The 27,306-nt window shown below is 42.4% G+C and overlaps 1 protein-coding gene across 1 annotated transcript in view; it reads right to left on the minus strand.

Moving 5' to 3' along the window:
• LOC117504536 (gastrula zinc finger protein XlCGF57.1-like) overlaps window positions 1–27,306 on the minus strand; it is a gene marked incomplete at its 3' end in the record, with an annotated part of 52,336 nt that overhangs the window by 6,131 nt on the left and 18,899 nt on the right. Inside the window, exon 4 of the mRNA XM_034163986.1 lies at window positions 13,275–14,306. Within this exon, the coding sequence (XP_034019877.1) occupies window positions 13,275–14,304 (1,030 nt within the window). The remainder of the gene's footprint in view (window positions 1–13,274; window positions 14,307–27,306) is intronic.

Raw genomic sequence — 27,306 nt, forward strand, 5'->3', positions numbered from 1 at the left:
TGAATGTTCTGGAGTTATGGTGTAAAAACTGCAAGAATGGTGACAAAGGTCAAATTCATTTTTTACAGGGTCAAAAATTAAACTGGCTCCAATTTTGGTAAAAAGTGATGCAAATTATTGGTTGAGATAATAGGATTAATAAATGGAATAGTTTTGACAGTGCTGAATGCTTGGTCTCCAAAGTAAAGGTCAAACAAGGTCAATGCCCATTGGATTTTATGACATTTGACATATGTTACCCTGTAACATGAACTAAGCATGACACATGATGCAAACTTACTTTTTAAAATCTGATTAACTCAACCAATAATTTGCATCTTTTTTTTTTTTTTTTTTTGCCAAAATTGGAGCAAATTAACTTTTGACTGCTGTACAAACTGAAACTGACCTTTGTCACCATTCTTGCTGCTTTTACCTCATAACTCCAGAAAATTCAGTCACAGATAGTCCAAACTATACCTTTTTGGAATCTTTATGATCAGGCAAATAACGTGGTGTAGTTTTCAATATGATTGGAGCATCTTTTAATTTTGATCCCTGTGTAATTCTTCAATTGATCCCTACCTGGCTGCCTATTGAAAATTTAAGTGGTCAATCAGTTTTTTCATAAGAGTTAATGTCTATGGAGCAACTAGGGGATTAAGGACCTTGTCCAAGAGCATTTAGTGATTTTCTGATGGGGGTCTGAATCCTCTCGACTCAAGCCCACCACCTAACCACCAGCCCATCACCTCCCCTAATCGCAAAAAATAATCAACCTGGTCATACCCACAGCTGGCTATCTTGGGGGTAATTTTCAGTTCATCTTTTAAAAAAATGGTGCCAGTTTGTTCCCATGTCATGTCCATGTCATGAGGATTCAGAATATATATAGTTTTTAGGGCTACATATTATAGTTTGGGAGCTTATCGCACATGGTACAACACTGTACGAGGTCTGTGAGAAAAGTAACGGACCTTTTTATTTTTTTCAAAAACTATATGGATTTGAATCACGTGCGATCACATCAGACAAGCTTGAACCCTCGTGGGCATGCAAGAGTTTTTTCACACCTGTAGGTTATGTCATTTGCCTGTGGGCAGGCTTTGAGTGAGGAGTGGTCCATCCCCCTCGTCGGAATTCCTTTGACTTCTTCCTGAGAGACTGGCGCTTTGCTTTATCAAAATTTTTTCAGAACCTGTGAGGCAGATCGAAGTGGATACCATTCGAGAAATTCAGTTGGTTTTCGGCGAAAATTTTAACGGCTGATGAGAGATTATGGAGTGTTACTGTCGCTTTTAGGACTTCCCACGGAGCGGGACAATCGCGCCGTGCTCCGAGGCGCCGTCTCAGCATGTTTCGAGCTGAAAAACCTCCAAATTTAAGCCTCTGTTGACCCAGACGTCGTGAGAGAACAGAGAAGTTTCAGAAGAGCTCGTGATCAGCAGTTTATCCGGACATTCCACTGTTAAAGGAGATTTTGTAATGAAAGATGTGTGGACGGATTGGTGCGTCGGCAAGCAGCCGCTCATGGCCCGGCGCCACAAGAAAAACACCTCTGTTGGAAGCCTTACAGGACAAGTTGGAACATGTCCAGCTGTTAAACAATTTCTCAGATACTCACTCTACTGAAAGCCATCAAAAGCCGCCCGGTTTTTACAAATGGTTATCAACATGGAGGTGTTTTTCTTGTGGCGCCGGGCAATGAGCGGCTGCCTGCCGACACGCCAATCTGTCCGTACGTCTTTCATTACAAAATCTCCGTTAACAGTGGAATGTCCGGATAAACTGCTGATCCGGAGCTCTTCTGAAACTTCTCTGTTCTCTCACGATGTCCTGGGTCAACAGAGGCTTAAATTTGGAGGTTTTCAGCTCAAAACAGGCTGACGACGGCGCCTTGGAGCGCGGCGCGCCGTCCCGCTCCGTGGGAAGTCCTAAAAGCAACAGTAAGACTCCATAATCTCTCATCAGCTGTTAAAATTTTCAGCGAAAACCAGCTGAATTTCTCGAATGGTGTCCACTCACAGGTTCTGAAAAAAATTTGATAAAGGAAAGCACCAGTCTCTCAGGAAGAAGTCAGACAAAGGAATTCCGACGAGGGGGGTGGACCACTCCTCACTCAAAACCTGCCCACAGGCGAATGACGTAACCGACAGGCGTGAAAAAACTCACGCATGCGCACGAGGGTTCAAGGTTGGCTGATGTAATCGCACGTGATTCAAATCCATATGGTTTTTGAAAAAAATAAAAAGGTACGTTATTTTTCTCGCAGACCTCGTATGGTCTTACATAAATGGCTATTTTGGGGGTAATTTTCAGTTCAACTTTAAAAAAAATGGTACCAGTTTGTTCCCATGTCATGATTCAGAATATATATAGTTTTTAGGGCTACATATTGGGTTTTGACAAATACCTAGTACTATTAACCATTACATAATCAGGTAAGTCACAAGTTTTTATCTTACTGTTTTGTGTTTGATGTTCATCCAGTTGCATTTATGTTAATTATATGGTGGTATTTATTTATATGTCCATCATACAATAACATTATTATTACCGGCGTTCAACTGATTAAGATCACTGATTAGCTTTCACTAGCTAACCCAGTTATGTGTCTTATAGAGAACAGAAGGATAACTTTACAATAAAATGTTTAAAATGCATAAAATGCAGTTTGTTTGTCTGAAACCCGGTGTTGTTATATGTGTGAATAATCAGATAACTGGTAGAATAACATCTGATCGTTGTTTTCTGAAAGCTGATTAGCCAACAAACCTGCGATGCGAACTCCTGCTTCCAAACAGCACCCACTCCGTTCATTAGTCTTCTTTTAGAACAAAAATTCCTTCTTCGCGCTCCGCTGACGTTGTTTCAAACAACCAAAAAACAAAATAAACTCAAAAGCAGCGAAACAGGTGATTCCTCTGATCCGCAGTCCGTGATGCTAAAAAAGAAGCGATCACGTGTCTTCGATGCGTCACCAACTGGTTCGAAACGTTCCAGTTGATTGGCTCAGATCAGTGGACTCCACCTATCGAGATGTAACTTAAAAAAAAACAGTAGAGTAGACATAGAGCTGCTTTCTGCGACATTTCCGTTCGCCATTTTGGAGGAGGAATGTCACCCACAACTCAAGCTCAACTCAAGTCAGATAAAGTTATTGCACAAAACACGCCATCTGGTGGCTGTGATAGAGAGTACAAAATTCCAAACCATTGCATCAAGATGTTGGATTACATTTAGTTGGCGGATACTTTTACCAAAAGTCACTAACAATTAAGGAACCACAATCAAGTTCCAGGGCAATGGGGGGAATTTTGTATATATGGTGAGAAAGTGTCAGTTATATTTGCAATGACCATTATTATTTTCAGAATTATTATCCTCATTGGTGCAACTATGAAATGTTAATACACAGCAAGGATGAATTCTATTTTTAACAGTCTCAAAAATAAATGAACATTTATACACACTGATAATAACAGAAATAATAACTAAATAATAATAACTGTCACAGACACCAGATTTGCTCCTGTTTCAGACAGGACCCCTGAGTCCAAACCTGAAATCTGAATACATTTGATTAACTCTGCTACAAACGCCAGAGACTTTTCAGTTTTAGATCTGAGTTAGTTCACTGAGATCATGTGCCAAAAAAAAAAAAAAAAAAATCAGCAGTGGAACACAGATCCACAATGACAACAGGTGGGGAAAAAAGGATAAACCCTCCTATTTTGCATCAGTGGAGTTAGAAATAACAGTGAACATTTATAGACAATATGAATATGACTATATAGCTGCAGAAACAAAATAATGTTAACTGGCATGGCAGAAAACTGGCTGGTGGCAATGCATGAGCATAAAGAAAAATCCAGTTTTATCTTGAGTGTTTCACTTGGCCAGCATTTGCATTTACTTTCACATTTAAAAACACATTATATACAGACAGATGGGTTTCACTAAATAATTTGAATATATAACTTATAAAATGAAGTAATAGCACACAAATCAAGTAATCAGAAATACAATAAATGAGATTTTGCATCCTCATCACAAATAAAGTAAGTCCCTTCGGCTGCTCCCTTGTTTGCACTCGGGGTCGCCACAGCAAATCCAAGGTGGATCTGCATGTTGAATTGGCACAGGTTTTACTCCGGATGCCCTTCCTGACACAACTCCACATTACATGGAGAAATGTGGCAGGGGTGGGATTTGAACCCGCAACCTTCTGCACTGAAACCAAGCTCATTAACCACTTGGCCACCACCCCTACTCACGCATCCTCATCACAAATAATAAGTAATAAATGATGACGCTGATTAAAATATCTGAAACAAATCAAGTGATAATCCTCATTTGAGTTTAAGTAACTCCCTTGTTTCAAAGAGTGAAACAAGGGAGGAGCTGAAGGGACTTATTTACACTCAACAGCTGTGTAACAGAATTGGCACTGATCATTTTGCTAGAAGTCCCTGATCTTGTGCTCCAACTATAATTCTTTCTCCAGCAATTCTTTTCTAGCATTAGGGCTCTCCATTTGGTTCAAAATGCTGCTGCCAGACTTTTGACATGAAGCAGAAAGTTTGACCACATTACACCCATTTTGGCATCTCTTCACTGGCTTTCTGTCCCTGTTAGTTCAGATTTTTTAGATTCTGCTACTAGCCTATAAAATTGTTCACGGACTGGCACCTCCCTACCTAGCTAACTTAATTTAACCCTACGTACCAGCCCAGGCTTTGCGTTCTCAGGGTGCAGGATTACTAGGGTGAATAAAAAGTCTATGGGTCACAGAACTTTCTCTTATCGTGCCCCTGCTCTGTGGAATGATCTCCCTGCAACAATAAAGCAGTCAGATTCTGTAGAGACGTTCAAATCCAGACTTAAGACACTTATTTTCCCTTTCATATGGCTAGCATACTGGCATAGTATGTTACTATGCTTTTTCTCTTTTAATTCATTTTATTAGGAAGCGGAGCGTGCCGCGGCCTCAAGTTTATCTAAAGTCTGGGTCTGTTAGTGAAACTTAGGACTAGTGGCCGGCGATCACCTTAGTATTTCTTTTGTTTTTCTTGTCTCTTGCCTCTACTGGTGGTTGGCTCTCACTGCGGTATTGTATCACTTCCTGTTCCGGAGCACAGCTGTGTTTTTCTGTATCTGTTAGCTGTTTAATCTGCGCAGTTAGATTGATCTAGTTATCTAGATTACGATTTGTTTCCCAGTGTAATCTTTACGTGCCTTAACTAAAGCACTCCTTCTGCTGAATCACCTCTAAATTATTTACCATTATTCACTTTGCGTGTTTTTAGGAATCCGCTAGATTAGCGTAGCTACTAGCTCTTAGCCGATTTAGCATGGCGGCTTCTCCTGTCTCGTCCTGCACTTTTCTGCTCTGGGTGTGAAATGTTTAGTTATTCCTCGGCCCTCCTTTAGCAGTAACGGTACTTGTAATAAGTGTAGCTTATTCAATAGCTTTGGAGGCCAGGCTGGGCGAATTGGAGACTCGGCTCCGCACCGTGGAAAATTCTATAAGCCCTAGCCAGGCCCTGTAGTCGGTGCGGACCAAGGTAGCTTAGCCGCCGTTAGTTACCCCCTGGCAGATCCCGAGCAGCCGGGAAAGCAGGCCGACTGGGTGACTGTGAGGAGGGAAGCGTAGTTCTAAACAGAAGCCCCGTGTACATCACCAACCCGTTCACATTTCTAACCGTTTTTCCCACTCGACGACACACCCGCGAGGATCAAACTCTGGTTATTGGCGACTCTGTTTTTGAGAAATGTGAAGTTAGCGACACCAGCAACCATAGTCAGTTGTCTTCCGGGGGCCAGAGCAGGCGACATTGAAGGAAATTTGAAACTGCTGGCTAAGGCTAAGCGTAAATTTGGTAAGATTGTAATTCACGTCGGCAGTAATGACACCCGGTTACGCCAATTGGAGGTCACTAAAATGAACATTAATCGGTGTGTAACTTTGCAAAAAACAATGTCGGACTCTGTAGTTTTCTCTGGGCACCTCCCCAATCGGACCGGGAGTGACATGTTTAGCCGCATGTTCTCCTTGAATTGCTGGCTGTCTGAGTGGTGTCCAAAAAATGAGGTGGGCTTCATAGATAATTGGCAAAGCTGCTGGGGAAAAACCTGGTCTTGTTCGGACAGACGGCATCCCATCCCACTCTTGGATGGAGCAGCTCTCATTTCTAGAAATCTAGCCAATTTTCTTAAATCCTCCAAACCGTGACTATCCAGGGTTGGACCAGGAAGCAGAGTTGTAGTCTTACACACCTCTCTGCAGCTTCTCTCCCCCTGCCATCCCCTCATTACCCCATCCCCCGTAGAGACGGTGCCTGCTCCCAGACCACCAATAACCAGCAAAAATCTATTTAAGCATAAAAATTCAAAAAGAAAAAATAATATAGCACCTTCAACTGCACCACAGACTAAAACAGTTAAATGTGGTCTATTAAACATTAGGTCTCTCTCTTCTACGTCCCTGTTGGTCAATGATATAATAATTGATCAACATATTGATTTATTCTGCCTAACAGAAACCTGGTACAGCAGGATGAATATGTTACTTTAAAGGAGTCAACACCCCCCCGAGTCACACTAACTGTCAGAATGTCGTAGCACGGGCCGGGGCGGAGGATTAGCAGCAATCTTCCATTCCAGCTTATTAATTAATCAAAAACCAGACAGAGCTTTAATTCATTTGAAAGCTTGACTCTTAGTCTGTCCATCCAAATGGAAGTCCCAAAACCAGTTTTATTTGTTAATTATCTATCGTCCACCCTGGTCGTTACTGTGGAGTTTCTCGTGAATTTTCAGACCTTTTGTCTGACTAGTGCTTAGCTCAGATAAGATATTATAGTGGGCGATTTTAACATCCACACGATGCTGAGAATGACAGCCTCACCACTGCATTTAATCTATTATTATGACTCTATTGGCTTTGCTCAAAAAGTAAATGAGTCACCCACCACTTTAATCAATCTTAGATCTTGTTCTGACTTATGGTATGGAAATAGGAAGACCTTAACAGTATTCCCTTGAAAACCACCCTTCTGTCTGGCTCATTTTAATAACATTTCATTTCACTCTGATGGACTACCCAAGCACGTGGGGAATAAGTTTCTTACACTAGACGTCTTTCAGCAAGCGCTGTAACTAGGTTTAAGGATATGATTCCTTTTTATGTTCTCTAATGCCCATATACCAACACAGTGCAGAGTAGCTACCTACAACTCTGTAAGTGAGACAGAGTATTCTCGTCAATAGTTTTACATCCTCATTGAAGACAACTTTGGATGCTGTAGCTCCTCTGAAAAAGAGAGCTTTAAATCAGAAGTGCCTGACTCCGTGGTATAACTCACAAACTCGTAGCTTAAAGCAGATAACCCGTAAGTTGGAGAGGAAATGGCGTCTCACTAATTTAGAAGATCTTCACTTAGCCTGGAAAAAGAGTCTGTTGCTCTATAAAAAAGCCCTCCGTAAAGCTAGGACATCTTTCTACTCATCACTAATTGAAGAAAATAAGAACAACCCCAGGTTTCTTTTCAGCACTGTAGCCAGGCTGACAAAGAGTCAGAGCTCTATTGAGCTGAGTATTCCATTAACTTTAACTAGTAATGACTTCATGACTTTCTTTGCTAACAAAATTTTAACTATTAGAGAAAAAATTACTCATAACCATCCCAAAGACGTATCGTTATCTTTGGCTGCTTTCAGTGATGCCGGTATTTGGTTAGACTCTTTCTCTCCGATTGTTCTGTCTGAGTTATTTTCATTAGTTACTTCATCCAAACCATCAACATGTTTATTAGACCCCATTCCTACCAGGCTGCTCAAGGAAGCCCTACCATTATTTAATGCTTCGATCTTAAATATGATCAATCTATCTTTATTAGTTGGCTATGTACCACAGGCTTTTAAGGTGGCAGTAATTAAACCATTACTTAAAAAGCCATCACTTGACCCAGCTATCTTAGCTAATTATAGGCCAATCTCCAACCTTCCTTTTCTCAAAAATTCTTGAGAGGGTAGTTGTAAAACAGCTAACTGATCATCTGCAGAGGAATGGTCTATTTGAAGAGTTTCAGTCAGGTTTTAGAATTCATCATAGTACAGAAACAGCATTAGTGAAGGTTACAAATGATCTTCTTATGGCCTCGGACAGTGGACTCATCTCTGTGCTTGTTCTGTTAGACCTCAGTGCTGCTTTTGATACTGTTAACCATAAAATTTTATTACAGAGATTAGAGCATGCCATAGGTATTAAAGGCACTGCGCTGCGGTGGTTTGAATCATATTTGTCTATTACAATTTGTTCATGTAAATGGGGAATCTTCTTCACAGACTAAAGTTAATTATGGAGTTCCACAAGGTTCTGTGCTAGGACCAATTTTATTCACTTTATACATGCTTCCCTTAGGTAGTATTATTAGACGGTATTGCTTAAATTTTCATTGTTACGCAGATGATACCCAGCTTTATCTATCCATGAAGCCAGAGGACACACACCAATTAGCTAAACTGCAGGATTGTCTTATAGACATAAAGACATGGATGACCTCTAATTTCCTGCTTTTAAACTCAGATAAAACTGAAGTTATTGTACTTGGCCCCACAAATCTTAGAAACATGGTGTCTAACCAGATCCTTACTCTGGATGGCATTACCCTGACCTCTAGTAATACTGTGAGAAATCTTGGAGTCATTTTTGATCAGGATATGTCATTCAAAGCGTATATTAAACAAATATGTAGGACTGCTTTTTTGCATTTACGCAATATCTCTAAAATCAGAAAGGTCTTGTCTCAGAGTGATGCTGAAAAACTAATTCATGCATTTATTTCCTCTAGGCTGGACTATTGTAATTTATTATTATCAGGTTGTCCTAAAAGTTCCCTAAAAAGTCTTCAGTTAATTCAAAATGCTGCAGCTAGAGTACTGACGGGGACTAGAAGGAGACAGCATATCTCACCCATATTGGCCTCTCTTCATTGGCTTCCTGTTAATTCTAGAATAGAATTTAAAATTCTTCTTCTTACTTATAAGGTTTTGAATAATCAGGTCCCATCTTATCTTAGGGACCTCGTAGTACCATATCACCCCAATAGAGCACTTCGCTCTCAGACTGCAGGCTTACTTGTAGTTCCTAGGGTTTGTAAGAGTAGAATGGGAGGCAGAGCCTTCAGCTTTCAGGCTCCTCTCCTGTGGAACCAGCTCCCAATTCAGATCAGGGAGACAGACACCCTCTCTACTTTTAAGATTAGGCTTAAAACTTTCCTTTTTGCTAAAGCTTATAGTTAGGGCTGGATCAGGTGACCCTGAACCATCCCTTAGTTATGCTGCTATAGACGTAGACTGCTGGGGGGTTCCCATGATGCACTGAGTGTTTCTTTCTCTTTTTGCTCTGTATGCACCACTCTGCATTTAATCATTAGTGATCGATCTCTGCTCCCCTCCACAGCATGTCTTTTTCCTGGTTCTCTCCCTCAGCCCCAACCAGTCCCAGCAGAAGACTGCCCCTCCCTGAGCCTGGTTCTGCTGGAGGTTTCTTCCTGTTAAAAGGGAGTTTTTCCTTCCCACTGTAGCCAAGTGCTTGCTCACAGGGGGTCGTTTTGACCTTTGGGGTTTTACATAATTATTGTATGGCCTTGCCTTACAATATAAAGCGCCTTGGGGCAACTGTTTGTTGTGATTTGACGCTATATAAAAAAATTGATTGATTGATTGTTACTTAATGCTGACAAATTATACTCTATTTCTTGTCTTTTTGATGCCTGACTGATTTTTTTCTCTCTGTTTGAGGTGCGGCTTCATCCAGAGATGGGTGTGGTGTCTGCTTTGGAAACCCTCCTGTCCTTTTTCATTTCATTTTATTTATTTGTGCAAGGACAGCATACAATTACATTATGCTCATTGAGCAGAGATGTTTGTACCAGATTATAGCTGCAACAGCTAATTTCCATCTGTAGTCCTTGAGGGTCAGGGGGATACACATAGGGCTATTAAATACAACACAAACAACACCTACAAATTATGTAACACTAAATTCATAAAATATGTAATACTAAATTCATTCATGTCATTCATCTCTAAAATACTGTGCCATATCAGAACATTTAAAACAATCATTCATAATTCATCCATGTCACACAATATCAAAACATCAAAATTATCAAGACATTTATTAATTCATCTAGGTCACTCTCTCAATTACTGTACAATATCAAAACACTTATAAAAGATATTCACCTTTCATTCATCTCTCAATTACTATACAAAGTCAGAACACTTGTTACACATGTTCAATGTTACCTTTAGCAGTGCTATATATTTAGTGCCTGCATCTTTGGTTTTGGAGGAGCCATGATTTTATCTCTACAGAAAATGTCTTAAAGTCTGATTGTGTTTTTATTTCTTCTGGTAGTATGTCCCACTTCTTTGTGGCTCTGTACGAAAACGTTGATTGTGCAAATACAGTCTTACATTTGGCAATAGTGCACTGCCTCAGAGTGGTTGCGCTTGTTACCCTTGTTATTGTATCAGAGGACAGGTGAATGAAGTTCTTGAGAGGTGGCAGAGCTTGATTATGGACTATTTTGTATACCCTTTGAACCTCATGGAGAAAGATAAGATTTTCAAAGCTGAGTATGGCGTATTTGCTCAAAATATGACAATGGTGGTATTGGATGCTTTTTTGATCGAGGATTCTCTTTATCTTTATAGGCCAGTAACAGAACCTTAAAATCCGACCTCAGAGACAGGTAGCCAGTGTAGGGATGCCAAAATAAGCAAACCTTCTGCTTTGTGTCAAAAGTCTGGCAGCAACATTGTGAACCAGTTGAAGACCCCTGGTGCTGGACTGTGGCACACCAGAAAATAAAGCATTGCAATAATCCAATCTAGAAGAGATAAATGCATGTATCAAAGTGTCAGCATCAGCCATAGACAGGATGGGATGAATATTCACTATATTTTGGAGATGGAAGAAAGCAGTCCTCATAATGCCTCTAATGTGGAAGTCAAAGGACAATGTAGGATCAAAAATTACCCCAAGATTCCTCACTCTGTCCGTATGATGTATAACACACGAACCCAAGCTAAGTGCTAGCTGGTCAAATTGATGCCGATGCCTCACTGGACCAAGAGCCATCATTTCAGTCTCATCAGAGTTTAAAAGTAAGACATTAATGGCTGAATTCTTCTGCTGAGGACATTCTTCTGCTGAGGCCTCCACATTCGAGTTGAAGATGTGCACTTTGGTCTTTTCCCCCCATCTCTCTCAACTTCGACAATCAGTGCAGCATCTTGAATGCAGTTCGTCCTTTTCCAGTTCTCACTCTGATGTTGTCCTCTGATCCTCCTATGTCCACTACGCTTCTGAGGTGCGTAAATGAGTTGACTTCTACAGATCTTATCTCTTCACTGATGTTGTAGAGTTCTAAGCACTTCATTAACCAGTAGTGTGGCACACTGTCAAATATCTTTATTATCAATCCAAGCCATGCTAAGGTTTATCTTCCTTTTTTGCAGTCCTCCAGGATAACTTTATCTGTCAATAACTGATCTTTAAGCTCCTAATGTTTTCCTCATGCAACCTTTCTGCTCATTTTACAGGTAGTCACCAGTGTTGAGATGTTCATAAATTGCATCGGCTATAATTCCTGCCAGCTATTTATATGTTGTTGTTCGGCAACAGATGGGTCTCCATCTACTGGCCAACTGTGTTTCCTTGGTCTTTCGTAGGAGGCTTGTATTTCCAATAGTTAGCCAGACTGGTGTGTCCTCTTCTCCATTTGGTGAACATGAATGCATAGTGATGGTGCAATGCTGTGAACCTGTTCAACCAAATTTTGAAGTTACCAATGCCAGGTGCTTTTCATTGTTATCCCTTCTTCAGTTATTACAGCTGCTGGCATTTGCTGTGTGCATTTGTTTTTCCCTTTTATTACTTCTATCCCCTCGGTCTCCTGGCATTGTTTTGGGTTTTCAAATAGTGGTCAGTCTCCAGAATCTTTCAGCTTCTCTCCCAGGTGGCTGTTGTACTTCTATTGTGTCCTTTGCCATGCACCTGTAGACTGGCCTTGGGTTTTCTGCAAACTGCGTGTTTATCTGTTTTGCATTTATTGTCTTGTTCCTGATTTGTGCAGCAAAGGCTTTCACTAAGGCTTGATATTCTGCCAGCCTCCCATCCAGTTGTTTATCGCCAACATTGTATTTTATTTTTATGCAATGGACTATTGTTTTGAAGGGGGTTCCTTTTATGATTTTGGTCTCCCATAAATGTCATCATTTAGGAGATCTCTGCTCTTAAGACGGATAGATTTTCTGCCATAATGTCTTTTTCCATTGTGGCACAGTGTTCTTCTTTTTAAGTCTTTTTTTTCTCTCTCTCTCTCTCTCTCTCTTCAATTTCTTTTTTTACAGAGTGCAATGGGCCCCAAACCTGGGGTCTACAGTTGCATCCTAATCATTAATCATTACTGGCATTGTATCCGAGGGCTCTCTTCAAGATGGTGACTATTCCTTTAACTGCAGATATCTGCACCTCATGAGCACTTGGGTGACCAGGGATTGCCTCAAGCTATTTCTTCAGGTTCTTCTTCATAAGCCCTGTTGCTCCCACCACAACTGGTATAATATCAATTTCTTTCAATGACGTTATTCGTAGATCATTTTTAAGTTCTTGGTATTTCGTGATTTTCTCCCTTTCAGCTCTATTCAGGCCATAGTCATTGGGGACTGTCACATCAATAATTTTTGCTGTCTGCTCTTGCTTGTTCCAAATGACAATATCAGGTTTTACTGCACCTCCTTCGATATGTCTTCCTGCTGGGATCTCTTTGTCATAAAAAATAGTCACTTTTCCATTGGATGAGACTGGTGCTGGCTCATACTCCCAAACGTGTCCCTCTACTTCCACCTCCAGTTCCTTGCATACTTTCCAATGTAAATATTTACATATCTTATGTCGGCTTGTGTAATGTCCATCTGCCATGAGGATCTGACATGCTGATACTAAGTGGTTTACACTCTCAACAGCTGCATGACAGAATCGGCATTGATCATTCTGTGATATTCCTGCCATTTTTTTGAAACCATTTGTTAGTAGTCCCTGATCTCTCCTGTGTGAATTCTTAGGTGTTTGTTCAGACTGCTTTTATGCCCAAATCTTTTGCCACAATCAGAACAGTCAAATGGTTTCTCTCCAGTATGAATTCTAATGTGTGTATTAAGACTGCTTTTATGGCCAAATTTTTCGCCACACTCAGAACAGCTAAATGGTTTTTCACCTGTATGAATTCTAAAGTGTTTGTTCCGAGTGCCCCTTTCTCTAAATCTTTTGCCACACTCAGAACAGCAAAAAAGTTTCTCTCCCGTATGAATTCTCATATGCGTGTTCAGACTGCTCTTTTGTGCAAAGCTTTTACCACATTCAGAGCAGTCAAATGGCTTCTGCCCTGTATGAATTCTCAAGTGTTTGCTCAGACTGCTCTTGTGCCCAAATCTTTCACCGCATTCAGAACAACTAAATGGTTTCTCTCCTGTGTGAATTCTCATGTGTGTGTTCAGATTGCTCTTTTGTCCAAATCTTTCACCACACTCACTGCAGCCAAACGGTTTCTCTCCGGTATGAATTCTCATGTGTGTGTTCAGATTACCCTTTTGTCGAAATCTTTCACCGCACTCAAAACAGCAAAATGGTTTGTCTCCTGTATGAATTCTCATGTGTGTGTTTAAATTGTTCTTTTGACCAAATGTTTTACCACATTCAGGGCAGCTAAAATGTTTTTTGGCAATATTAATTCTGGTGTCACTTACAGAGATGTCTCTGTTTTTCAAACAGTTAAGGGCTGAATGAGGTTCCCTGGATTGCTCCCATTCAAAACTTCCATCCGTCTCAGTCTCATCACAGTCTGTACTTGTATGTTTGGGATGTAGTTGTAAATGACTACATGGGCCAGAGGTGTTAAATGGTTGTGGTCCTCTACTATCCTCTCCATCAACTTCTAGTTTAACTATGCTGTGGTTAGTTGAGCTGCTCACTTGAAGTTCTGCCTCTGTGATCTCAGTTTGGCTTTCATGGAACTCTGACACCAGAGATTTTTCTTCATCTTCTCTCTTCACATGGACCACAGTGAAGGGGAACTTGTTGACATCAGCCTCCTCCAGCTGATGAAGGTGCTCTCCCCTCCGATTTATCCAGAGTTCCTGCTGTTCCTCTTTAATGTTTGAAGGCTCTGACTCCAGGTTAACACTCTGATTCCACTTCTGCTGTTCACCAAAGAAAATGTCTTCTTTACACATGGACAGCTGTTGCATGTCTGCAATTAAATAATGAAAGTGATAATAAAATTTAGACCAACATTCATTAAAATATCAATAAAGCAGCCCAAATGTGAGTGTGAGTTGACTGCAGCATGTTAATGATGGAGTTGATACTGAGGAAATGTACATCAGGGCACATATCCATGAAGCAGGCTCAGACTAAAAATAGCTCCAAGTGACGTTATTCTCAGAAAATCTTAGAATTCTTAGACATTTCTTAGAATTTTCCCTTGGTACGTAAGATGAAAGTTGGCCACAAAGCATCTTAGGCCTTAAAAGAGCTATGATCAATATTATTGATATTTTATTTATTTTTACTTCTATTTTGTCATTTGATATTTTTTTTTAATCAGCAACAATGGAAATAAGCGTTTTCACTTTCTTGTGTCATGCACGTAATTTTAAAGCTAGAGTCGGTACTCCTGGAGAGCTAGCAAGAGAGCTAGGAAGATTTGAAAATAGAATCTCATCTAGGTTCCAACCCCTCCCCCTACCCTGTCAGTGCTCCATCCAAAGCCACACCCTGACAAATTTGAACGCGCGTCTGACTGTGGGACTCAGCGGGGCAGAGGAGAGCCGACTTAGCCATTTCAGCATTTAGCTTTTGGGCTAAAGGCCCCCTGACACAAGCATGTCTTTGATTCTCGCACTAGCACGACCTGTGTCCTGCTGGAGCGAACACGTCTTTAACTGGTGCAGACAGGACGTCAGAGGGGCGCCCGTGCGTGCTATTGCGCACAGAGAATTGAAATGTTCAAAAAAATCTTTCACGCATAAATGTCGTGCTACGTGGCGCGATCTAATCGCCAACACGACGTGCAGCTCGTCAACTGGAGTAAAGAAGTGAACGAAGCGAATGGCGACGTCAGCGGATCGCATCAGAGTGCAGCTCATGTGAACATTATAACAATAAATTAAAGTGGATATGACACTTAAAGACAACACAGTCTTATTACATGTAACAAAGGTTATATAATTCGGTCAACCTAAGCGTTTTGGGAAAATGGACACGGTTCTCCCGTTATATACAACATTTGAACGTCCCGCCACTGAAAAATGTGTACGCCCCGTGACCAGCTTCCCGTTAAGTACCAAACCTGAAATACGTCATTGCGTGTAGACCGTATCAGCTTGCGCGTTTGGCGGCCGTTGTTTACACTTTTTTAGCGGCAGAAACTTTGATTAAACACAGCTCTCAGGGACTTGTTTGTCGATATGCCTGACCAGTGTGTCGCAGCATATTGCACAAACACAAGGGCGAAAGGTTTTAGCTTTTTCAAGTCCAGGCAGATTGATCAAAAGCCGCGGTGTTGTGCGATGCACGGAATGTCCGGCTGCCGCTTGCTCCGCTCGCACACACGCATTTGCTCCCGACAGCAGACACTTTCCTCTACCGTCTCCATGTTCACACAAGTTTATTTGATTTTAGAGAAGTGTGACCACAAAGAGTCTGAGAGAAAGTGACGGCAGATGCTTGTATTTGCAGTCTCAATGGGACAGCTGTGATGTGAAGATGGGACCTCAAATGTTACCAGAACTTTGTGTTGGCGACTGGTATGTTTACTGACTCAGTGACTGTGGGCTGACAAATGAAAGACTCAAGCAACACAAAAGCAAAAACAAGTAGCGCACTCCCGATGGCAGTACGCAAACCTATATGCAGTAGGGGGGATGAATGCACTGCCGTTAACTTTAAAACTACACAACTATCAAAAAAAACTGATTCAAATCAAATCAAACTTTATTTGTATAGCACTTTACAACAGTAACCACTTAACCAAAGTGCTTTACATGAATACATAAAATCAACAACAATAATACAAAACACACCATCATAATAAGACTCTACGTGCTAAAAGCAATTTTGAACAATAAGTTTTTATCTTAACTTTGAAAAGAGGCAAGGTACTGTTCGAGCGCGACTCAAGGGGCAAAGAATTCCAAAGTTTAGACCCAGCCACACCAAAAGAGTGGTCACCCCACTGCCTGCTTTTGGTCCTTGGGACTTCCAGCTGATGCTGACCAGCAGACCGCAAAGTTTTGGTGGGTGTGTATCCAGTTAACACTTCACAAAGATAAGAAGGTGCAAGTCCATGTATCGCTTTAAAAACAAATATTAAGAGTTTAAAATCAATCCTAAAATAGACTGGAAGCCAGTGGAGAGTGGACTAAACCAGAGTGATAGGACTACGTTTGTGAGTGTTTGTCAGAAGGCGGGCTGCTATGGAGTTAAAATTGTCTCATTAATATTTGTAAATGCATGCAGGGTGATCTACAAATAATCATTGATTTGCAAATGTGTTCAGATATCCACAAATGCAAATTTCATATTTGTAACTTGTAAATTGGTCTTTGCAAATAATGTTGTATTTGCAAAGATAAAACTTAATTTGTAAAAAAAAAAAAAAAAAAAACATTACATTTGTAAAACTGGAAATTGTATTTGTGAATTCAGCATTTGTGGATTACCAATTGCATGCATTCATCGCTTTCCTCTGTGACGTCATTTTGAGACATTCTTTTCGTGAACACAGATCCACAAACAAATGCCGACTGATTCACAAATACACACGTACACTGGATATCCACTAGATGGCAGTGTGGTTCCACTCATTGATGTGGCTGAAACTATATGCTCCCGGATAACTCTTTAATCGTGATCGTTACTGAGTATTTAAAATGCTTATCGCAAAGCGTTCTTTTTTTACGACATCATGCAGGTTTTATAAGTCCGCGGACACTGATCCGTGTTACAGATACAAATCAGTTTCCTCGGATCCGCGGAGCCTGGATGTTGCGACAGTTGTCGTAAAGCGAGACTGGTTGGTTGCTGCGGTGACGCTGTGTGGCTCCTGTGTGAAGCTTAGCTAAATGTAGCAAGAATAATTTTGCAGCATGTCTGTGTCACGGAGCACGCACAGGCGCAGTGCTGTTTAATCCAATTATTTGAACCACTGCGTTAAAGAGTACAACACTAACACCCCCGCCCCCCTCCCCATGATGAAATCCGCGGACACAATTTAAAAATAATTCAGCTTGCCACATCAATAAATGGAACCACACTGCCATCTAGTGGATATCCAGTGTGCGTGTGTATTCGTGAATCAGTCGGCATTTGTTTGTGGATCTGTGTTCGCGAAAAGAATGTCTAAAAATGACGTCGCAGAGGAAAGCGATGAATGCGTGTAAGTGGTGATCCACAAATGCTGAAACTCAATTCACAAATACAATTTCCAGTTTTACAAATGTAATTTTTTTTTTTTTTTACAAATTAAGTTTTATATTTGCAAATGCAACATTATTTGCAAAGAACCAATTTACAAGTTACAAATATGAAATTTGCATTTGTGGATATCTGAACACATTTGCAAATCAGTGATTATTTGTAGATCACCCTGTGTGCATTTACAAATATTAATGAGACAATTTTAACTCCATAGGCTGCAGCATTTTGAACCCTCTGCAGACGCTGAAGAATGCGCTGGTTGACACCCACATACAATGCATTACAGTAGTCAATCCGGGAGCTAATAAATGCATGCAAAGCCTTTTCAAGGTCTGTCTGTGAAAGAAAAGGTTTAACTTTAGACAGAAGATGAAGCTGAAAAAAAAAGCTGACTTTCACTACACAGTCAATTTTGCTTGTCAAATTTTAAAAACTCATCAAATTTGACACCCAGGTTCCTTACAGTCGACTGATGGTAACGAGCAAGACCACCTAAATCAGGTAACGCATCACCCGGTTTGCAGCCAAACAAAATACATTCTTGCTCTGATTGAGATGTAAATTCTGTGACAGCCAATGTTTGATGTCTGACAGTGCATTTTGTATCGACAGCAGAGCGGATTCAACTTATTATATCAGACACTCAACATGACACTTTGCCACTTGATATCTGTCAAACAAATGATGCAAAGCAAAGTTTGGAATGGAGCTAAACTTGGCCCAAAACTCTTTTGGATATTACAATATTGATTTTGAAAAAGACTAAACTAACCAGACAAAAAATATCCAGAGAATAAAAATTGCCAAAATTTAAATACAGTGTGCGATAAACAGAAGTAAGATACACATGATATACAGTTGCTCCCGGTGTTTACTGAGCGTCTTGCATGGCAGCACCCTGACATCGGTGTGTGAGTGTGTTTGTGTGAATGGGAGGCACATTTGTAAAGAGCTTTGAGCGTCTGATGCAGATGGAAAAGCGCTATATAAATGCAGTCCATTTACCATTGGTAACATGTTGCTCAATAGCAACCAGCGTTGCATCATCAATTTCAATTTATTTATTTTCATTATATTGCGCCAAATCACAACAAAGTTGCCTCAGGGCACTTCACACCAAAGACCTTTCCCACCCTTTACATACGCCGCTTTAACCCTGCAATCAGGAAAAAGGCACAAGAACATCCAGACCATGACCATCAAGATCCTCAACAGCTTTGTTCCTCAAGCTGTGAAGATCCTGAACACTTATTTCTCACCCACCCACCCCTAACCACCACTACTCCGACTCCTCTGTGCTCTCCAACCACCTGTTACGGCTCTCCTCCCACTCTTGATGGACATACTGTTATTTCTCAGTCCTCCCTTACTGCACTGCATTAACCTGACGCTGCACTTTACACTCCACCAGTGCAATGCTTATATACTTTTGTTTGCACCTTATATACTGCTGGTTCCACCTCAGTATGCAGGGATGAGATTGGCAAATTCAATTTTCAGAGGAAAATAAGCCAGGGTCCAGGGGCCGCAGGCCCTGGTGGGTCCAGGGCGGTGCCCTGGCCAGGGGGCGAGGGGGACGAAGTCCCCCTGAAGCCAAACCATTTTTGCTGTTTTAAAACATGTAAATTGCACTAAAATGATATTAAAAACTACTATAAATGCCAGGTGTTCATATCTATAATTCAAACTGTAAACCCTGTCAGGAAAGATGACTTTAAGCTTGCTTTCAGCTTGTTTTCATCTTGGAATATAATACGTGCCATGGAATTAATATACATGCCGTTGGATTAAACTGCACAGTGTTTGGTACCTTGCAGGAGTAAGTGAGGTCATACCGGACTTTTCCATTGCAAATGGGGAGGCCCACGGAATGAACTCGGTGGTGAAGACGAGGGAATATGTTCACGAAATGATTCTAACATGACAAGTATGATAAATGAAGTATTAATGTGTTAAAATTAAGAGTTGATTAGAAAAAGTATTTTACAATAAGTGAAATGAATGATTATATGAGTTGTTTTCATAAAGAGTGCAGAGTCAGAGAAAAAGAGGAAGTGACGAAGATGTTGCAAGTGGGCAAGAAAAGCTGATGTTAAACAACTGATCAAATGATTAAAATGTTGGTAAAAATTAAATGAATAATAAGGAATGAAAATGTTTGTATATGATCATATGAATTGTTTTTATGTGAAAGAGAGTTGTAATGAAATGATTGAATATGATTGATGTGATTCTAAGAAATGATTTTAAAAGAATGAATTCTCAGAAAAGCTGAAGTGTTAACAGAAAAGAGGACTGAGAAATAAGTTACTGTGTAGGGGGCTGCGGGGATTTCCAGTAAAGTAGAAGGCGAAGGGAGGAGGTTTTGAGTCCAACAGCGTCCCCCATGGTAACCAAGATCATCTTGAGGACACAAGAGTCAAGCCTATATAAACGTGAAACACCAGAAACGGTGTTATTCTTCCAAGGAGAGGTGCTGTTGCCACTACTCCCTGCTACGAGGAGATCACAAGACTTGACCATCTTGTGAGCAGCAATTGGAATTGTGGAGTGAGAGGACTGGAGCCATAAAAGATCATTTGAGAGAGATTTCAACTCCCACTCAGGCCGTCCAGTCACGGAGTAGCAGAACAACGGAGAGTAACCACTGGCCTTAAGTCTGAGTGGGGAATGTTCAACGATTTCTCTCTCAAGGAACATCACCGCATACCAGAATGGATTAGATCAACTTTTGGTTGACTGAAGACGGATTAACTTCCTGAAGGATTACAACATCACACAAGGATCGTGGTCAGCTAATGATTAATAGCTGATGAAGAGGAAATCAAGTTCATCAAGCTGGGGACCCTAACCTCAAAAACCTCCTTCTCTCACTCCTAGAAAAAATTGTTAAGAAGTCAATCCAGTCCCAGTCAAAGTAAGATCAGTCAGAATTATTGAATTAAAAACAAAAATCTCTGTCAATCATTATTCTAATTATACTTGAATTACTGTTGTGAAATTATCACCATATAATCTATGTTGATTATGTTATTGGCACTTGCAAAACCTGCAATAAATTTCCAAGCATGCAGTTAAAGTGTTATGGCTCGGACATTGGATTATTGATGCTTCTTAAGGTGTAAAAGTTAAAGTTTATTGGGTGTACAACATCAAAAAGGCTCTAAAAGGTTAGTCTGGTTTTTTAATGAAAATAACACATCCTGGGGACTCGCTGTACGAGTCACTAAATTCAAAATCTAGCAACATTCCAAGAGCCCTGATCCATAAGAGGAGAGCTGCCATTAACGGGCGTGGCCGGTTCGTATCCTGGTTCCTTAGAAGGCTATTCGACCGGGGTGCGAGATCAGCTTCAGCGGGGTGGACGTCCGGATGGAGGCAGTGAGACGAATCTCCTCGCCACCAGCTTGAACAGCCTTTATGCAGCCCTGCCGGGTAATACCCGTGGAGACACAAAGGTCGGACCCCAGAGACGGAGAGCTGGTTTTTACACAAACACACTCATCGGAGGGTGAGCGTGTGCCGTGTATCTAAAAAGCGGGATCTGACACGTGGCGCCCGAACAGGGACCTGACAAAGTGTAGTCGGGTCCGAGGAAGAATCCTGGCCAAAGGAGAGTCTTTGCCATTGGGTAGGTGGAAAGCCTCTGAGTAGATCACCAAAGGAGACAGTGGAGAGTGTCGGCTGATGGCCTGTATAGGTCCAGTAACGGCTTGAAACATATCTGTCCTCCAGAGGTGTGAAAATTTGGAGGCGACCACCAGAAGGACGAAGTAAAGACAACAGGAGTAAGTATCCCAGGGAGCTGGGATCAAGGACGAGAAGCAGACGTGTCACTGCTGGATCGTCTGGACTGGGACGAGAAGCAGACGGGGATAGCCTGCTGGATCGTCACGAAACGACGAGGAAGCGAAGCAGGCGAGGGAGCCTGCTGGATCGGATCGTCAAGAAAGCAGGTATGAGAGTATACCGTGCAAAATGGTGATCTACAAGAGAGAATAGGATCATCAACCCGTGAGGTTCCTGAGGGGAGAAGCGGGAAAAGGAGCAGCTGATTTGGAATTAACCTCTGGAATTAGCGCTGAATAGCCAAGTAGTCTGTCACTCATCCCTGACTCAAGGCGCCAAGAGAGGCTTTGAGAGGCAGACGACTCGAGACGACAAGGACCATAGCTGAAGTCAAGGAGACGACAGTGGTGGAATCGACAATCTCAGCAACCGAGAGAATAAAGGGAGGACAATCATTACGAAACAGTAAGGTTAGTATTAAAAATAAGCAGTGAAAATATGGCTGAAGGAGAGCCAGGACCCGTAGCAAACCCTGAATTCGAACATGAAGGGACAAAAGAAGTGAATTTTTGGCCACACAAAGTGGTATTGTATAGACGAGGATATGATACTTGGGCAGAAACAGTTCAAAAATATGTCACAGATCAAAGTGTGGAAACTGATGAAGAATGTTTCAACGAAGACATGGCAGAAACTATACACACATTAGGGATATATTATCCAGGTAAGCATAAGGAGGGGCAGATCCTGGCCATTTTGGGGAGCCCACCAGTCCCAAAGGACAAGATGGGGACCAGAGATTGGCTTGTATGGTGGTCCAAACTTCTCGGAGAAGAGTGGAAAAGAGGACAAATCACCACCTTAATGAGCCCCGAGAAAAGTTATGACTCCGTAGTAAAAATGACAGCTTGGTTGTTGGGAGTAGAGACGGTCCTGGTTGATGTTAAAGCAAAATCAGCGTCCGTATATGCTGAGTTTAAGTCCATGGCAGAACAGCTAAAAGGGGTTAGGAAGAATGCTTAAGGAACAATATCCTATAATGGGAAGATCTGAGTGGAAGTCAGATCCTCGATAATGAAGACGAAGGCAAGATAGACTCCAGCCGAATCCGAACAAAGTGATGAGGAACACAAGCCAGAGGGAAGTGAAGATGAATTGATAGCCCCGGGAGGTCCTAATCCTGGGGGAAATGGTCAAGAATATAAAAGCCCGGACCAGCTCCACACACGCTTTGACCCAGAGTGGCCAAAATTGCCCCCTAGGAAGTGTGGAGAGGAACAACCTCAACAGTTAGGAAAACAGACAGAACGCCTGGTTGAGCAGGATAAAAGACTAAGAAGCCTTCAGGGAGTGTCTGGACAGATATTCCATCAATCGCCGGAATGTGGACCCAGAAGCTTGGAACAGCTTAAAGCTGAAGAATGTGTTGCCAGACCGAGTTACCATATTAAAGAGGAAGGGCGTTCGCAGGAGATCTTTAGAAAATCTAGAGCAAAACCCACCATGTATACATTGAATCTGACTACATGGACGAATTGGACCCTATGCCCGAAGGAACTAAAAAAACTGGTGGCCCAAGATGGAAGACGGGCATATCATTATTTTGGCAGTCCTTGGGATATAGATGGAGATAGTCTCATTGTCTTCACAAATCCCAGACTGAAGATTGCCAACCGAAAATTCCGAGCAAAGCTCAAGGAGCGGGCAGGCAGAGAATACCAAGAAGAGCTTAAGAACATAAAGGGGAAAGGTCTGGACAGAAGATCGATGGTGATAACAAGCGCACCACGAATGGCTTATCATGCACTCATACATGTGCCCTTTGAAAGCTACCCAAGGAGAGAAAATTCAATCGAATACATGGAGGAAATGCTGAAAACTCTGGGAACAGCTATTGATTTGGCTAAAGAACGCCAGCATCGGCGGGTAGTGATATGTGTGGACGGATTACGATCTGGACATATGACATGGGAAGAGGCAGAAAAGGTTGCCATGGCAGCCGTGAACCTACACATGCGTACCCCAGGAGTATGGGGATCAATGAGAGAATTGTGGTGGTCACTAGCAATGAGCAGGAGCAAGCTCGAGATGGAGAAGGGCACTTGAAGCGGTGAACCTAGGACCAAATAGAGCAGGTCCAAGGAAGGGGTGCAGTTGGAGCTAGTGGTAGTGGCACTAGTCCCCCGCTAGTGATGCAGTCCATCCCCACGGCGACAAGTGAGAAAGATCAGTTCATGCTGTGGGAGTGCAGCAATTAAGGATTAAAGCCCCACGACCAACATTAAAACGAGTTACAAGTGGGCTCCAGACTATCATACACCCCACAAGCTCCCAATCTCGGATGAGCGAGCCTTTCCAGGCTCCTCCACCGGATAATGGAGAAGAGGATCCTATACTCATTCCTCTACTTGTCGGAAACACCGAAGCAACCGGGTCACCCCGAAGGTCAGAACAAAACAGGGACCCACAACCACAAGACCCACGTCCTTCCCATGAATCTGATATGGATGAGGACCAGGAAAGAGAGTCTTGAAGAGGAGATCAATCCACAAGACTCGGAAGAGGATGAACGCGCTATCTGTGGTAGGGGAAAGAGAAGTCTCACGCCACAGAACTACGAACTGGACGCTACAGAGGACGAAAGAAAGAAGTTGGGGTGTATAATGTGCGTGTAGCATCAGAGAGAATTGCAAGAGATGTCAGGGTCAACCCAGTGGAGACCCGAGATAAGGGACAAACCTATGCTCCAGAAGTTGGACAAACTGGGTATGACATCCCAGAAGAGTGGATTGAGCACAAGATGAAAGAAAACTCTCGAGGTAACAGCCACTGTTGGAGAGTGGGCTAATACTAATGTGGCCCTTCTATCCTACACTGACTGCCTGTAAAGAGTTAACAAATAACTTCAGAGTCGCCTATTTAGGCGTTGCCATGATGTGATGTTGAGGAAAACTAAAAACAGCAGCTTTACGCTGGTCACGGCAAGTGTTGAGAGAAATTAATGAAGAAAATCTGGATGATGAAGGAGAAACAATTCCACCATCGTCAGGATTACAAGCGAGCCTCCCAAATTAGGACTTTCCTGCTGGATCTAGAGAGCCAAAGTCTGCCAGCAATTCAAGCTGAAATTTCAAGCAGACGGCAGGGAATTCCATGAATTCAGAAATTAAAGATGCTGGTGAGAGAGAAAGAACCAAATGAAGGACCTAAAGGACTATTTGAAAGAAGTGTGGCCCTTATGACAGAGCTTCTAACAGCGAAGAGGGTAAATCTATGTGGCTGACCCAAGTTACCAGTCAACCCATCAGTCGGGGTGAACCAGCACGAAACCATTATGCCAGGTTAGTGTTGGAAGATCCCAATGATGAAGATTCCCATACTGCTCGAGCTAAAGCTGGACTAGACAAAGGTCAAACATTAGTTCAAGTTTGGCATGGGCTAAAACAGACGATTTTGCCACAACGCTATGTTAGGGCACTGAGAGAGGTCACTAAGGGAAGAAGAGGGGAGATAACCTTTGTGAAAATGCCCACAGACGGCACTACAGTCCCACAAATGGACGCAGTGGTGAAGAGCTGGGATCTGGAGCAGCAGTTCTATGAGGAAAAGAGGAAGAAGGAGAGCACACCGAGATCAGGACAAAAACTGGTGGGAGTGGAGAAAAGAAATTCAGTGCCAAAACCACCACCTCCTCAGCCGCATCAAACACCACAGAGGAATAATCAAAGGCCTCCAGCTGGACAATGAAGCTCTCGGCCGAGAGGTCCACCACCACAATCGCGACCTACACCTGCACCTCGTAGTGGTGGCTATATCCCTAAAGAGGAGTATGACAAATTAACTCCAGAACAAAGGAAAGCCCTCCAGGAAGTCCGCCAAGCCTCAGCAGCGGCTGGAGGGCAGAAGAAGTAATGGCTTTGGAGGCGCGGGTCACGCTAGACCATGCCTACTGGGAGGGGGACAATATCTCCACAGCCTGTTCAGTGGATTTTTATTTTATTTTTTAGCACTGTTGTCGTGCGTTGCCTGTGCTGCTCCACAGCCTGTCCAGTGGATTTTTATTTTATTTTTAGCACTGTTGTCGTGCGTTACCTGTGCTGCTCCACAGCCTGTTCAGTGGATTTTTATTTTATTTTTAGCACTGTTGTCCGTGCGTTACCTGTGCAGGTTCCACAGCCTGTCCAGTGGATTTTTATTTTATTTTTTACCACTGTTGTCGTGTGTTACCTGTGCTGCTCCACAGCCTGTCCAGAGGATTTTTATTTTTTTTTTGGCACTGTTGTCGTGTGTTACCTGCGCTGCTCCACAGCCTGTTCAGTGGATTTTTGTTTTGTTTTTTGGCACTGTTGTCGTGCGTTACCTGTGCTGCTCCACAGCCTGTCCAGTGGATTTTGATTTTTATTTTATTTTTTTTAGCAGTTGTCGTGTGTTACCTGTGCTGCTCCACAGCCTGTCTAGTGGATTTTTATTTTATTTTTTACCACTGTTGTCGTGTGTTACCTGTGCTGCTCCACAGCCTGTCTAGTGGATTTTTATTTTATTTTTTACCACTGTTGTCGTGTGTTACCTGTGCTGCTCCGCAGCCTGTCCAGTGGATTTTTATTTTATTTTTTATTTTTTTTTTTTAGCACTGTTGTCGTGCGTTACCTGTGCTGCTCCACAGCCTGTCCAGTGGATTTTTATTTTATTTTTTAGCACTGTTGTCGTGCGTTACCTGTGCTGCTCCACAGCCTGTCCAGTGGATTTTATTTTATTTTTTACCACTGTTGTCGTGCGTTACCTGTGCTGCTCCACAGCCTGTCTAGTGGATTTTTATTTGTTTTAGCACTGTTGTCGTGCGTTGCCTGTGCTGCTCCACAGCCTGTTCCAGTGGATTTTTTATTAGCACTGTTGTCGTGCGTTACCTGTGCTGCTCCACAGCCTGTCCAGTGGATTTTGATTTAGCACTGTTGTCGTGCGTTACCTGTTGCTGCTCCACAGCCTGTCCAGTGGATTTTTATTTGTTTTAGCACTGTTGTCGTGCGTGCCTGTGCTGCTCCACAGCCTGTCCAGGGATTTTATTTTTACTTTTTATTTTTAGCACTGTGGTTGTGCGTACCTGTGCTGCTTCACAGCCTGTCTAGTGGATTTTTTATTTTATTTTAGCACTGTTGTCGGGCGTTACCTGTGCTGCTCCACAGCTGTCTAGTGTCGGATTCCCTGTTTGGGAATCCGCTAGCTTAGCGTAGCTACTAGCTCTTAGCCGTTTAGCATGGCGGCTTCTCCTGTCTCTCCCGTACTTTTCTGCTCTGGGTGTGAAATGTTTAGTTATTCCTCGGCCTCTTTTAGCAGTAACGGTACTTGTAATAAGTGCAGCTTATTCGTAGCTTTGGAGGCCAGGCTGGGCGAATTGGAGGCTCGGCTCCGCACCGTGGAAAATTCTACAGCTAGCCAGGCCCCTGTAGTCGGTGCGGACCAAGGTAGCTTAGCCGCCGTTAGTTCCCCCCTGGCAGACCCCGTGCAGTCGGGAAGGCAGGCTGACTGGGTGACTGTGAGGAGGAAGCGTAGCCCTAAACAGAAGCCCCGTGTACACCGTCAACCCGTTCACATCTCTAACCGTTTTTCCCCACTCGACGATACACTCGCCGAGGATCAAACTCTGGTTATTGGCGACTCTGTTTTGAGAAATGTGAAGTTAGCGACACCAGCAACCATTGTCAATTGTCTTCCGGGGGCCAGAGCAGGCGACATCGAAGGACATTTGAAATTGCTGGCTAAGGCTAAGCGTAAATTTGGTAAGATTGTAATTCACGTCGGCAGTAATGACACTCGGTTACGCCAATCGGAGGTCACTAAAATTAACATTGAATCGGTGTGTAACTTTGCAAAAACAATGTCGGACTCTGTTGTTTTCTCTGGGCCCCTCCCCAATCAGACCGGGAGTGACATGTTTAGCCGCATGTTCTCCTTGAATTGCTGGCTGTCTGAGTGGTGTCCAAAAA

This window comes from Thalassophryne amazonica, chromosome 2 (assembly GCF_902500255.1).
Source record: "Thalassophryne amazonica chromosome 2, fThaAma1.1, whole genome shotgun sequence".
NCBI classification, from domain to species: domain Eukaryota; kingdom Metazoa; phylum Chordata; class Actinopteri; order Batrachoidiformes; family Batrachoididae; genus Thalassophryne; species Thalassophryne amazonica.